This window comes from Hippocampus guttulatus, chromosome 19 (assembly GCF_054856545.1).
Source record: "Hippocampus guttulatus isolate MCC_2025c chromosome 19, RoL_Hgut_1.0, whole genome shotgun sequence".
Classification (NCBI taxonomy): domain Eukaryota; kingdom Metazoa; phylum Chordata; class Actinopteri; order Syngnathiformes; family Syngnathidae; genus Hippocampus; species Hippocampus guttulatus.
Window position 1 is genome coordinate 5,119,853 of NC_141279.1, and position 13,453 is coordinate 5,133,305.

Sequence of the window (13,453 nt, forward strand, 5' to 3'; positions counted from 1 at the left end):
GCACTACTTGAATGCGGTAGGGACGAGACAAATACAACTTAGCAGAGAAGGTTGGAGAAGAAACAAATATAACATGTTATTATCTAACAATGGCGCAGTGATGACCAAGGTGATCCAAGTCTTCACTGGAAATTATCATTGTGTGAATGTCTTCAATGGAAATGATCAGAAAGACATTGGGAAACTAGTTTTCAGGTACAAACTGTACACGTTAGTTCTAATTGTGTAGCAAACAGCACACACCCATCATGTGATGTCTTTGCAACCTATAGGGTCGGCTACGTAACAACGGTTAAATGGGGTGGAAAACATTTGCCATTATGTAGTAGAAATCAACAACACTCTTAAGAAACATGTTCTCTGTCACCCTTGAAAATAAGAATGAGGAGACGAGTTGCTGCATTGATCACGTTGGATGCTTTGATCTGACTGTTGTTAGAGCAAGAGATGCAAACGAAACCCAAATGGACTCGACGGTGAACCAAGTAGAACACCACATGACTTGAAAACATTAGAAAATGAAGCATTTTCGCTATTGCTGATGGTAGCCAATTCCAGATGAGATTGAGCAAGAGGCACGGTATATGATTGACTGTTGACCAATCAATCAGAGTTCACATACAAACAACCATTCACTCGCATATTGAAATAGAATACAATCTGAACCAAATTTAACATTTGAATTTAAGCTTCCATATACTGTATAGTGGGTGGCCCGGTAGTCCAGTGGCTTCACAGTGCAGAGGTACCGGGTTCGATTCCAGCTCCGGCCTCCCTGTGTAGAATTTGCATGTTCTACCCGGGCCTGCGTGGGTTTTCTCCGGGTGCTCCGGTTTCCTCCCACATTCCAAATACATGCATGGCAGGCTGATTGGACGCTCTAAAATTGTCCCTAGGTGTGAGTGTGGGCGTGGATGGTTGTTCGTCTCTGTGTGCCCTGCGATTGGCTGGCAACTGATTCAGGGTGTCCCCCGCCCACTGCCCGGAGACGGCTGGGATAGGCTCCAGCACCCCCGCGACCCTAGTGAGGATCAAGCGGTTCGGAAAATGGATGGATATACTGTATAGTATAGCAATTCACACTGAAGGCCCTGTGAAAAGATGGCGACCAGTCCAAAATGTACTGCACCAGCCCAACAGGATAAGAGGAAGAAAAAATGGAGAAGAGGAGCGAAGGAGAGAGGCATGAGATAATAATAAATATGTGAAATATATTTTGTGGGATTTAGTTGGGGGGGTGCAACATTTATTTGGGGGAGGGTGGGCTGGCTCCCTTTTGCCCCTGCCTAGACCCGGCAGTGAAAGAAGACGTTCTGCCTCATTATCAGAGCGTACTTTATCAGTTTATGCAACAAGGCTGAACTGAAAAAGCCTGCTCTGATGAGAGGTGAAACATCTTGGAAGACAACCAGTGTCGTCAATCGTGGTTGATACATTAATTTGACATTGAAACGCCCTGGATGAATGAGAAGCATGTTTCCCTCATTTACTGTGACGCTGCAGTCACAGCAAATGAGGTCAGGGATAATAACTATTTGCAGTCTATGTTTAGGTTCATAACTCAGCGGAACTTGTTTTTGTGTGTTGTTCGAGTTCCGCTTATATGCTTATGTAAAATACTTATGTAAGGTTGTGTGCCTGGGGCTCTATTGTTTGCTGCAATGCCATCGTGCAGCGAATCATGACCTTTCCACCTAAAGTTATGAGACACACAATTAGGTGCACTTGCAAAATCTGTGAAGCTGATTCAAACTGAGAACGTTTTTGAAGGACTATCTAGTCCATCCATCCGTTTTCCATTATGCTTATCCTCATCAGGGTCGCGGCTGTGATTGAGTCTTTCCCAGCTGACTTTGGCCCAGAGGAGGGGTACACCTTGGACTGGTTGCCAGACAATCGGAGGGAACATATAGATTTAAAAAACTGCTCACACTCAGGTTCACGGCAATTTTTTGTCTTTCTTGCAGTACAAGTTAACACTAATTGAAAGACACGAGACTCACGCAACTTGAAAACCAACAACGCAGGTGAAGTGCGTTGAATTGCAAACATGCCGTACCTGCCTTCATAAATTTGCTCACTTTTAACTGATGTGGCAGACAGGTTTTGGCTATTGTGGTTGTGGAGTGAGGTGAGTGAAGCCTTTGTTAAATTTACTGACACTCAAGCAAACTCTGGTTACCTTTTTTTATGTTGAAGCATGTTATAATTATTATAACTATTATTTGGGCTCAAGCAACTGCGCAAAGGTCCCCATTGTAATTGTACAAATTCTTTGTTCAAGTGAGAGATTTTTATTGGTTTGTGCTCATTTATTTCATGATGTCAGTTGAAAAGATCAACAAAAAAAAAGTTTGTTTTCACATTGAGCAACTGTAACATCGTGACTTACCGACTTGGGTCAAAAGGTAGTGAATAAATGTCATTGCAACAAATGCCATGCACGCCTGTGATCAAGAGTTGGAAGCTGTTCGGTAATGGCAGAGCAAACAAAAAGGGGGGGGGGGGGGCGGGGCTCGTGGAATGCCACATTACCTCAAACAAAGGTTGCTGTCAATCCTAAGAGAAAACCTCTTAAGTCTCAGGAACTACATCCATCATGCACGCACAACCTTGGGGAAATGATATGAAATGAAGCTGCTGTAACTGAAATATTGAACAGCAAAATTTATATATGAACTCAAATTCCACCCTTGCCATCTGCCAGTGGAGCTACAGATTCCTGACACGTCGACAAAGCAGTTGAGGCCGCGGGGCCCAACTTCATCAACACGCACCACTAGTACAGGGAGCCCCCCAAGGATCTGTCCTCTCGCCGCTGCTCTTCTCCTTCTTTACAAATGACTGCACCTCAACACCCCCCCTTTTTTTTTTACCGTTTTTAAAGAAGGAAAGCTGAGCATTACAGTCTTGAGAGCCAATTTTGTGGTTGCTCAAGCTCCAAAAGTCCCCGCTCTTCATCATTGGAAACTCGCAAAGTGCAAAGTAAACATTTGGTGACAGAGGAAAAGGTCTCTCATTCTTTGGACTGTCTTCGTCGCGACACGGTGCATTTAGGTTACCTTTTAGCATTCCATGTTTATGATCCACTTTTGGCACAGGCATGTTTGTGTCAACTGGAAAGATGCCTGGGGTGATTCAGAGCATGTACACATAATGTGCTGCTCAAGTGTTACGTGATATATAATGAGCCAACGGTTACAGAATATTAAGTTGACAAGGTGCACACAACCCCCCAAAAATAAAAATTGAATCTAAAACCTATTAGCTTGATCCCCCAAAAATCTTTTCAACATATCTCTTACACACACTCCAAAAAAACTGTCAAACTGCCAAAAATGCACACGCAAAAGCTTTCGCACACACGGTAAAACCCCCCTCTCCCAAAAAAAACCCCAGAGCAACGACTATCACATACCAAAAAAACATCTTCACCAAAAGCCTCTGACAACCAAAATATTTCACATCCAACAAAAAAAAAAATCTCCTCACATAAATATCTCAAACGTTGCCAAAAAAAACTCACACCAAACAACTCTCACACCCTTAAAATATTCATACTCGGCAAACATTTCTAACACAACCAAAAAGCTAGCACGCCACTAAAAACACCTCTCATCCACCCAAAAACTCTGATACACACACACAAAAAAAGTTTTACTCATAGAAAAACCCACACAAACACACACACACACAAACACACACACACACACACACATAAGGAAAACGTTTCTGTCTGCATAAGGTCATTTTTTGGCCTCCTGCTGAGTCCTTTATTGAAATAAATGTCTTTTCATTATCATGAGTCAGTCAGGAGACGCATTTTGCTTTGGATGGGGAGAAAGAGGAGCTGCCCACGTTCTGCTAATTTCGTCATTTCTTTTGTGTGCTCTTTGTGCTTTTTATTTTGTGTGCGTGCGTGTGTGTGAGACAAGCATTGTGTTTTCCCGGCGGTGGCTATACATTTACACTTAGTGATAGGTTGTCTATGACCCGGCGTCATTGCACGGACTCCGCCTCTTTCTTTACACGGGAATTTTCAATCAAGGTCCTTTGTTGGGACTATGACAGTAAAAAAATGACGACGATATATCTTTGACAGAAAATGTAATGGGTTTTGTTGATTTAATCCGTTTTGTTTTCATAAAGAACTATGTTAGGATTAAACGCAGATATCCTTCCTTATGAGAAGAAAAAAATAAAGGCAATGCTGCTTCCTTCTCCCGCTTCCTTGTTTGGCTTTTGGGTTGAGTCACTGGTCAAATGCCAATGAGATTTGAGAAAAAAAAATAGAGAGATTAGGGCATTGGCTTTCACTTCTGCAGCCCTTTTCTTCCTTTAAGATGCTTTCGGAGCATTTACACCGTTTCCTCATTCACCCACTGTTGACAGAACATCGGGAGCGCCGGGGGAATTTGGCATCTTGCTCAAGGGCTCAGGATTGAACCACCCAACTATTGAACCACCTGAGCCACACCTCATCCAGATTTATTATATAACGCTTATAATGATGTAGCAGAATGTTTTTCGGTCATACCCCGTGCCGGGTTTCCTCAATTTGAGGGGATTTGACATTCATATTTCATTGCACATGTCGTGCGGACGGATTTAAATGAAATAAATGGCGTGCACCTGCACAGACAAAGAGTTGCTTGTGAAAACCGGACAAATCATGCAAAAATTATGCCGTGGGGATTATCCTGGTGGTGTTTCAGACTGTTCCTTGTCATGACAATTAGTGAACAGGATTGCGGTAAGAATAAATGTCGGAAGGTTACATCACACAGCAGCTAAGAACTAATAACCTTAAACAGGAACGGGGATGGACATTTTTAGCGAAACGAAGCGAGTACGGAAATTGAATGACTGTGTAACTTAAGGCCTCTAAAATAAAAAATATACCTGTATATATATTAAAAAAAAAATCGGAATGGCTGCATAGCTCTTAATGATGTTAATGATGGCGTGACTAAACATCCTTTAGTATGCAACCGTAAGTGCTGCTTCATAATTCATTCATAATATTTTATAGTTTTTCATATTGATTTGTTTTAAATAATGTCGATAATTGCAACATGATCGTGTTAAACTGGGCAAGTCCCCCACAGAAGGTCCAGGTGACAAATGCATGGCCCGCCCACCCATCACTGTCAAGGTGAGAGGTTGTTTGTTTTAGTGTCTTATACTGCCTTGCTTTTTGCTTCCTTGTGTGCTAACATACCGAGAACCCCCCCCCCCCACACACACAAAAAAAAAGTCCCATCATGTGCGCCTTGCTCACTGCGTGAGACCTCACGTGGCTCTTGAACTGAGGTGTTGACATCTTCGGCAGAGACACATAAAGCTGGACGGACACTACTGCCCTTCTCCTCACCTGATGCCATCTGAAGATTGATGCTATGTGTGTGTGTGTGTGTTTGCGTTTGTGTCAATCAGAAGAAATCCTGGCATCGCTTCATACAGGAACTGCACACTCGCACACTCTAATGAGTGGTTGAGATAAGCCCACTCAAGAGTGGGGACTTTTTCAGAGTGTCTTTGAAGAGACACCTGCTATTGTCTCTCTCACACACACACATGCACACACACATACACAGAGTCCCATTAGCAAGAGCTCTGCGGGTTGCTGATAAGAAATATTGCTGCCGCATGACAAGTCTGAAGTGACTGCACGTGCACAAATTCAATCATGCAGTTGGGAATCCAGGAATCCTTCAAGTAATTCTAGAACGAAAAACAGCTGACAGAAAGGGGCACGCTCCCCCACCCTCTTTGGATACGAGTGGTTTGAATTTGGCGTGGGAACCAAAAGAGCAACTTACGGCAACAGTCAAAGATTTGGATTGAGTTTGTATCGACACTACCGATTTTCTTTCTGTTTGCGAAGCATTTTGGAGCCCACGCAGTGTGTCACTTTTGAAACAGCATTATCCGTCTTACTATCCACGCAGGCGCGCGTGCGCGCAGACCACAGGGAGCGTTCCTCCTCACGGAATGAATTTAATTTCTCATTACGGGCTCTGGAGCATTTCTCTCCGCACAATACACGCAATGCTTTTAATGAGCTCTTCAAATGTTGTGGCTGCTGCGGCTATGTCGCTATGGCTGTAAATCATTACCCAACGTGTGTTGCGCAACCGATGGATATTTTAAACTTGAAATGAAGATCATATGGTGTTACATTTCGGGCAAAGGTGTCTAGATGAAATGAGATGATCGCAGATTAAGAAGGATGTCGAAATACGAAAACTTCTCAGTTTGGAGCAGGGCGGTTCTACACCGGCAATTATAAACACATTGATAAAGCCATACCTCTCTGAGAGTATCATGACACTGACTGTTGAAGATAAGCAGTAAGTAAAACAGTTATTCACTGCATGGTCAGATGTTTTACGGGGGCAAATACAGTATGTGGAGGGGATGATTTGGGAGTGTCTTTTCCCGGAAGATTTGTCAGGAAGGTTCGGCCAGCACTCTTCATGGTTCTTATCGCATGATGTAATTTAAACACTATATGACAAAGTAATACACTGACTACTTTTGCACGATTTGTTGCTCAGGTATTATTGCTCAGGTATTTGCCGAAACAGTTCCAACGTGCCCTTCTATGTTCCTGAATCCTGAGGTGGTCACGTTATTTCTTGCTGCTCTTCTAAAGGAAGCAGAATGGCTCATCGGCTCGGACATCTCGGTGAAGACTGGGGGCTGGAATTTAGACGTCATTGATCGTTCCTACCGACTGCTGTCAGGCTGCTGAATAAAAATAATAACAATAATGTTAATAATAATTAAATGATGTGGAAAAACAACTGTAAATAGCACTGCGATTTATCCATTTTGTATTTATATTGCACTTAATTGAACGGTGTTTGTTTTTTCTTCTTTCTGCCTACATTCTTGCTGCTGGAGGCTGTAAATTTCCCCAGTGTGGGACAAATAAAGGATATCTTATCTTACTTTCTCATTCAAGTTAGCTTGAATTGGGGGGGGGGGGGGGGGGGGGGTTGGAAACGCAATTTCTGTGACTTCACTTACATGGAGACGTGTATTCAATATAAGGTATGAATCTGCCCAAAGGTAGAGATTTGGACGCTTCCACCCAAAGCACTGCCATCAATTATGTCTTTGTATCACCATCCATGCGCACTGCTCACTGTGACCTAAATGCCCAAATTGTACGGCCCACAAAAAAAAACCAAAAAACAAAAAATATATACTGTATATATTTCCCGCCTTGCGCCATTTTTGGTGCACTTTGAATAGCTGAACGACAAATTCAACTAAACACAAGCATTTTTAAAAAAATTGAGCTCCATTTATCTATCTCAATCATATCCAAACTACAAAATAAAACAATACTAAGGACATCTAAATGAGTATCTGTCACTCAGCACGCACAGTGCACATCGAGTCTTCCACGTATGACTGCAGGAAGCCTGCCAAGCCCCTGCGGCTGTGACTCCGCCCACTAGGCGCATAACTATTTCAAGAGGCTGCGGCACAGCGGCACTGCATAAGCGCAGCGAACGGTGTTCACAGTTTTCGCCCCCATCCTGCACCCCCCTCCACTCCCACCAAAGTGACAAACCAAGCGGAGCAAGATGCCTGCAGAAAAGCGCTTCGTGTTCTCCGCTCGCTTTATTGGAGCCATGCACAGGGAGACACCAAAACTGAAGGTGAGTGCAAAGCTCCAATTTTAAGTTTATAATCTCAAAATATGCATTTGGATCGAGAATTGTATTTTATATTTTTTTTGTGGGGGCCTGGGGTGCTTTCCAGATGTTCATGATATCCGTGCTGTGGTCAGATGAGAATGAAGTGATTATCTACAGGTCTTATAATGATTACAAGAACTTTCATGTAAGTTTTTTTTCTTGTATTTCTTTTCTTTGAAAATGATTTTAATATGTAAATTAATAAACTCTTTTTTTCCCCCCCCCGAACAGAAGCAACTGAAGAAGAAGTTTCCCGTCTTCGACCCTTCACAAAGTAACAGCAGAATGATCCCAAAATTTAAAGGTAATGGTGCGCGGGCTTGTTAAAGAATCGCTGCTTATGTTAAAGTTCAGCTGCACTGAGCATTCTGAAGTGACTGAATCCATGTCCTCTCCTCAGGGGAGGCCCAAAAAAAGGGAATCCAGCAAAGTGGATCAAAACGATCAATCCAGAGGATGAAGGACTTGCAGGGCTACTGCGACAAGCTTCTCATGTGTCACGAAATGGTGACCCGCAGTTCAGAGGTCACGCAATTTTTCACGCCACTCGACCAAGACATGGTGCCGGACTTCACCAAGAACTGGTAGATTTCTCCTCAACGATTCGCCAGCGGTGACGGAGAGACAAATTGTCACATTGACCTTTGTGCCACTCAGCGTCATGATCCTGCTGCCAGATGATAGCTCGGCTAGAGGACGAGGAGGAGGAGGAGAAGGAGGAGGTAGCGTCTGGGGTGGAGGAGTTGGCTCCGTCACTCCCCCGTTTGTCACCGAGACGTACCGCTGCGTGGCTCCGTACGAGACCAAAGACACCAAAAACCGTCCCTTTAAAGTGGCCAAGGATGAAACACTGGAAGTCCTCATCAAGGACCCCGCTGGTCAGTCCACGACTCTTCTTAGGAAATCTAACTGACGACAACTGTACAAATCTGCATATTTTTTACTCTTCTCGAAACATACAACCGCCCCCCCCCCCCAAAAAAACAGGACATTAAAAATATCCCACGCTGAAAAATCCTAAATCCTTCACCATTACCAAAGATAAATTATCCATCAAGAATTGCAATCTGAAATGAATACACAGAGTACGTACTAAAACGACAGTGTATATAAAAAGTCTACACACCCCTGAATTCCAAGTTTTAAGCTACAATTATACGAGATCAAGATCAATCATTTGCAAACTATTTCCACCATTACCGCGGCCGACAACCTGTACTGAAAAAAAAAACCAAACAAACAAAAGAAAAAACTCTCAACTGCTTTCAAGACGGTAAATAAAAAAAAAAAAACAACAACAACTGGGAATGCGGTTGCACAAGTGAGCACACCCTTCTTATAACTGAGGTGGCTAGGTTCAGAATTGCACACACCTAGAACATTTTAAAGCACCACTGAGTAAACTCAAATAAAGTTCAGATGTTCCAGTAACCTTATTTTTATTCAATTGAATCGGACAACTGTGTGCGTATAACTTCCATGACATACCTATGTACAGTACATACACTATACATACCACACATATTGTACATTTCTACCCATCCGCCCAATATACACAGACTTGAATCTTATATTTGCAGACTGTCATATCTATCACAAACTCTAGTTTTTTTGGGGGGGGGGTAGTACCTCTCAATCAAACATTGGTGGAGATAAGGCATCAGATCCTACCTTTGTCACGATCTGTTTACTCCCCATCAGGTTGGTGGTTGGTGGAGAATGAGGACAAGTGCATTGCCTGGTTTCCTGCTCCCTATCTGGAAAAAGAGGAAGATGATATGAGAGGACTCCAGCAGCAAGGTGTGATATTTGTCTGCCGAGTTGAAATGTACCTTTTAGAAGAGGTGATCCATTCTTTGAAGTGAAATTAGTTTGAAAATCCAACAGAAAGGTGATGTTAGGGCATGAACCTAGAACGACTGGGGGTGGGGGGGGGGGGGTGAAATGAGTCACAATCAACACGTGCAACTTGGACAGTGAAATGGTGCAATTAGTGAAATGCCACGTGTCAAAAAGATTGGCAGTGATGCATTGCATCAATTTGTTGTCCTTCAGCCAAACACAGTTTGCTCAGAGTCCATAAAAGACAATTTATTCATGACAACTTTGCTAAGGTCGTTTTGTCTGCGTTGTCATATAAAGGTGCTCTCTACCTCGCCGTGAGAAATTACTTCACCAAGAAGGCTGACGAGGTGTCTGTGCCCATTGGTTCAGTGGTGGAGGTGCTTAGGATGTCCGATGACGGCTGGTGGCTCACCAGGTAACCTATATTTGCCTTTTGAGAAAAATTCCTATTGTGTTGCACCTTTCATACTGCAGCAATTGGCAGCTGTAAAACAGAACACATTGCTGTTCTACACCCAAGTGTCGACTTGGCGTTAATTGTTGGATTGCACAGGGACGTAAACAGATTTGCTGGTTAACTCTGGGGATTTTAATATTATACGACCGCATGTTTTCCTGCATGTAATTCAAATCCCCAAATGAATAGGCCGGTTCACTCACCTGTGTGAACAGTCAAGTTGGTCCTGAAGGCAGCACAACAGCCGTTTGACCAATTAAGCCACCATACGCGTCTGAAACACTACGACGCGTTGAATGCAGCTATTTAGAGGACACATTTATTCAATGCACATGCATTTTAAAAAATCTGCAATCGCAGCGAAGAAGAAAATAACTGTTTGTGGAGTTTTTAATCTCGATTTTGTGGTGGCCGAGACACATTCTTCTTCGCAATTGCAGTCTCGGGGTTGGAGGCGCTGGTGAGCGATGTCTGCCATTGTGTGGTCAATAGTGGTATTGCATCATACAATGGGTCAGCAACGGGAAACTTTTTTTTTCAGAATTTTTTCGAGGGTCGGGCACTCTAAATTGTCCCTAGGTGTGAGTGTAATTGCGGATGGTTGTTTGTGTGCCTTGTGAATGGCTGGCAACCAGTTCAGGGTGTACCCCGCCTGCTGCCCAAAGACAGCTGGTATAGGCTCCAGCACGCCCGCGATCCAGGTTTTGCTCTTTGGTTCATTAAAAAGTGCAAACAGATTACATCAGTGACCGCGTGCATCCTTGACGGCACTAAAGGGCAATACAATACAATAGCCTACACCTATTCTGTATGACCTAATGAGATCCAGTCGAAAATGTACAAATGATGAGGGAAAAAAAAAAGCAGAGAAAAGAGTCATCACAAGTTTGTAAGGTCAAAGTCCAAAAACATTGCTTTGTTTTCTCACTGTGACGTGTGGCAAACAATGAAAGTTAAATTATAATTAGCCAGGCGTATCCTCAAGACACTCCTTGTTGTGGTGTCATGACCCAGTCTGCCAAATTGTCAAGCGCGTGCGCTCATGGGATAATTAGCAATTGTCAACAACTTGAAAAAAAGGGAAAACAAACTTTAAAAAGTCTTCTTAAATGTTTTAAAGTTTACGATGCGGAGCCGCATCTTTTAATTGACTGTGCACCAGGCCTGTAAGTTCTCAAGAGAAAATCTGAGATAATTGAGGATGCAGGAAAATGAACAGTAAGGATAAAGTGTTGAGTGCAAGTTCAACAGAAGGTCAAAACCAACTTTTTTTTTTCTTCCAGATTCAACGACAAGGTGGGCTATGTCCCCTCCATGTACCTGCAGCCCTACAACAACCCTTGTACTGGACTTTTAAGTTTACAGAAAAAACTGAATAGATCCACCCACAACCTGACCATCAGCGGGTTACCTCTGGATGCTTCTTCTCCAGCCCAGATCGCCAGGGAAACCCATCCAGGGCAAAGTTTTGCACTCCAGCGGGGAGCTCAGTCCAGCGGACGCGGCTGTCTGGACAAAGCCAGATCTATGGAGCTTTTGTCAGTGACCCAAACTGTGCCTGCCCAGGTCGAGATCAATTACAGCCGTTTAAAAAGCCGCGTTCGCAGCATCAGCACAAGCTCAAGCATAGACACCAGCATCTCCTCGGTCAGTAGCTCGTCATCAACTTCGAGCGCAGACGTGCTCGTACCCTTCCCTCAACAGAGCGTCAGCCCGAGTGAGCGCAGTCACCAGGAGCGTCGCAACTCCAGCGCCAGTTATATGAGTTCCGGAAGTTCCGAGAGCTTCAGTTCCAGAGGCAGCGACACGGGCCCGGTTCCTCCGACGGTCCCACCCAGACCCAAGAAGGAGGAGATTCTTAACCGGTGCTCCTCCGTGACTCGCAAAGCTGCTCTGGAGAGCAAAACCCAGCTCCAGAGATGGGCCGATTCAACCATCCACTCTCGCTTGTAGGAACACATTCCAAATACGACACATTGGAGTCTTCATGATTTACTCACGCTAGTTCTCATTCACACTTTTTTTTTTTTGTTTAATTCCTCCAAAAAGAATAAGTGACGACAGAATTGCAAGAGAGGAAATAAAGTGTATCGAACTTGAAATCTGGTTCTGCGCTAAGTCGATGACAAGCAAGTGTAATGTAGCTTCAATGAAGCACTAGACGGGGCTGGTAGAAACAAACACATTGCTCCAGATGTTGACGTGGATTGTTGAATCTCAGGAGGTTTAAATATTTTCTCTTCCTTTCTGCTTTCCCGTGTACATCTGTATCATTTGTTTTGAACGCACGGAAAGCACAGCATGAATTAAAAATGGATGAATGGTAGCGGCATTTTTTACATTTCACGAGCATGCAGAAAAAAATCAATGTTGTAAGTTGCATCATTTGTGATATAAAGATTATTTGTTAAACTTTCTACACCACACTTGTTGTCTTTCTTCTGATGGATATTATGTCATGAATGTATTTGGAATGAACGGATGGGAAGATGGTACTTCATCAGTACTGTAGGATTCTTCGTGAGGGAATTTCTTTCTCCCCCCGAGCTTAAAGGGGGAGTTGCTAGTCATTTTGTTTGTTTCCTCAATTACTCGATTTGGTTTTGACAATCACCCGACGATCGTCGATCATGAATTCTGTTTTGGTTTGGTGCCAACTCTCATTTCTTCACAACAAAGGCTGGCCGATTGAGTGGAATACAAGAATGGTGCTTTGTGTTTGCGTGTTTAACAAGAACAGTAGTTCTATTATTACCCTACTATTGAAAATGAGAAGTGGCTTTTAATTCAAGGTGTGGACTATAGAATAGCATTCTAAACACTGAGGGGAGTTTAGTGCATCCTTTTAAATGTATTAGTATGGAGTAAGTTATGGTTTAAGGTGATTCATTTAATTCAGAATACATTTTAAAAATATACTGTATATCGTTCAATAATCTGTCCAAGGGTTGCACTATTTTAACGGTGTTTCATGTTATCAGGTTAGAGGGTGCATGAAAAGGGTGAATCATATTTTCACATTTGGAACGGTCAAACAGCGACGTTCAATTTCGCACACCCCAAGCAGGCCTGATACACCAGATTTGTTGAAATGAAAACCGCATGATAAACGTCCCGCAAAGTTCCCCAAAAGGGAACACAATGCCACGGTCCAATGAAATTCGAGAACAAATGAGAAACAAAGAAAATCGTCTTCGTTTGGAAAAAGGTTACAGTCAAACAGGGCTACTTCAGGATCTGGACCACTTTTGTCATCCACACAACTCACGTGCTAACAGTAAAAGAATAAAGCAGAAAATGTGTTCCCCACCAGTCCACTTGAAGTTGATGATGAATGAAAAACATGGTGACAATGTTGCTGAGGCTGCTTGAGGGGAGGGTCTCACATTAACAGTGTTGGTGGACGAAAACATCTGTATGATGGGAATAAAAACAA

At 43.2% G+C, this 13,453-nt stretch overlaps 1 protein-coding gene across 1 annotated transcript; it reads left to right on the top strand.

Moving 5' to 3' along the window:
- The first annotated feature begins 7,551 nt into the window (after positions 1-7,551).
- On the top strand, positions 7,552-12,441 carry noxo1b (NADPH oxidase organizer 1b). Its single transcript, XM_086138924.1, has 8 exons — positions 7,552-7,676; positions 7,780-7,860; positions 7,947-8,019; positions 8,116-8,299; positions 8,373-8,593; positions 9,417-9,515; positions 9,858-9,975; positions 11,301-12,441. The coding sequence occupies exons 1-8, from the start codon at positions 7,602-7,604 to the stop codon at positions 11,968-11,970; spliced, it is 1,521 nt and encodes a 506-aa protein (XP_085995050.1). The 5' UTR covers positions 7,552-7,601; the 3' UTR covers positions 11,971-12,441.
- The last annotated feature ends 1,012 nt before the right edge of the window (positions 12,442-13,453 follow it).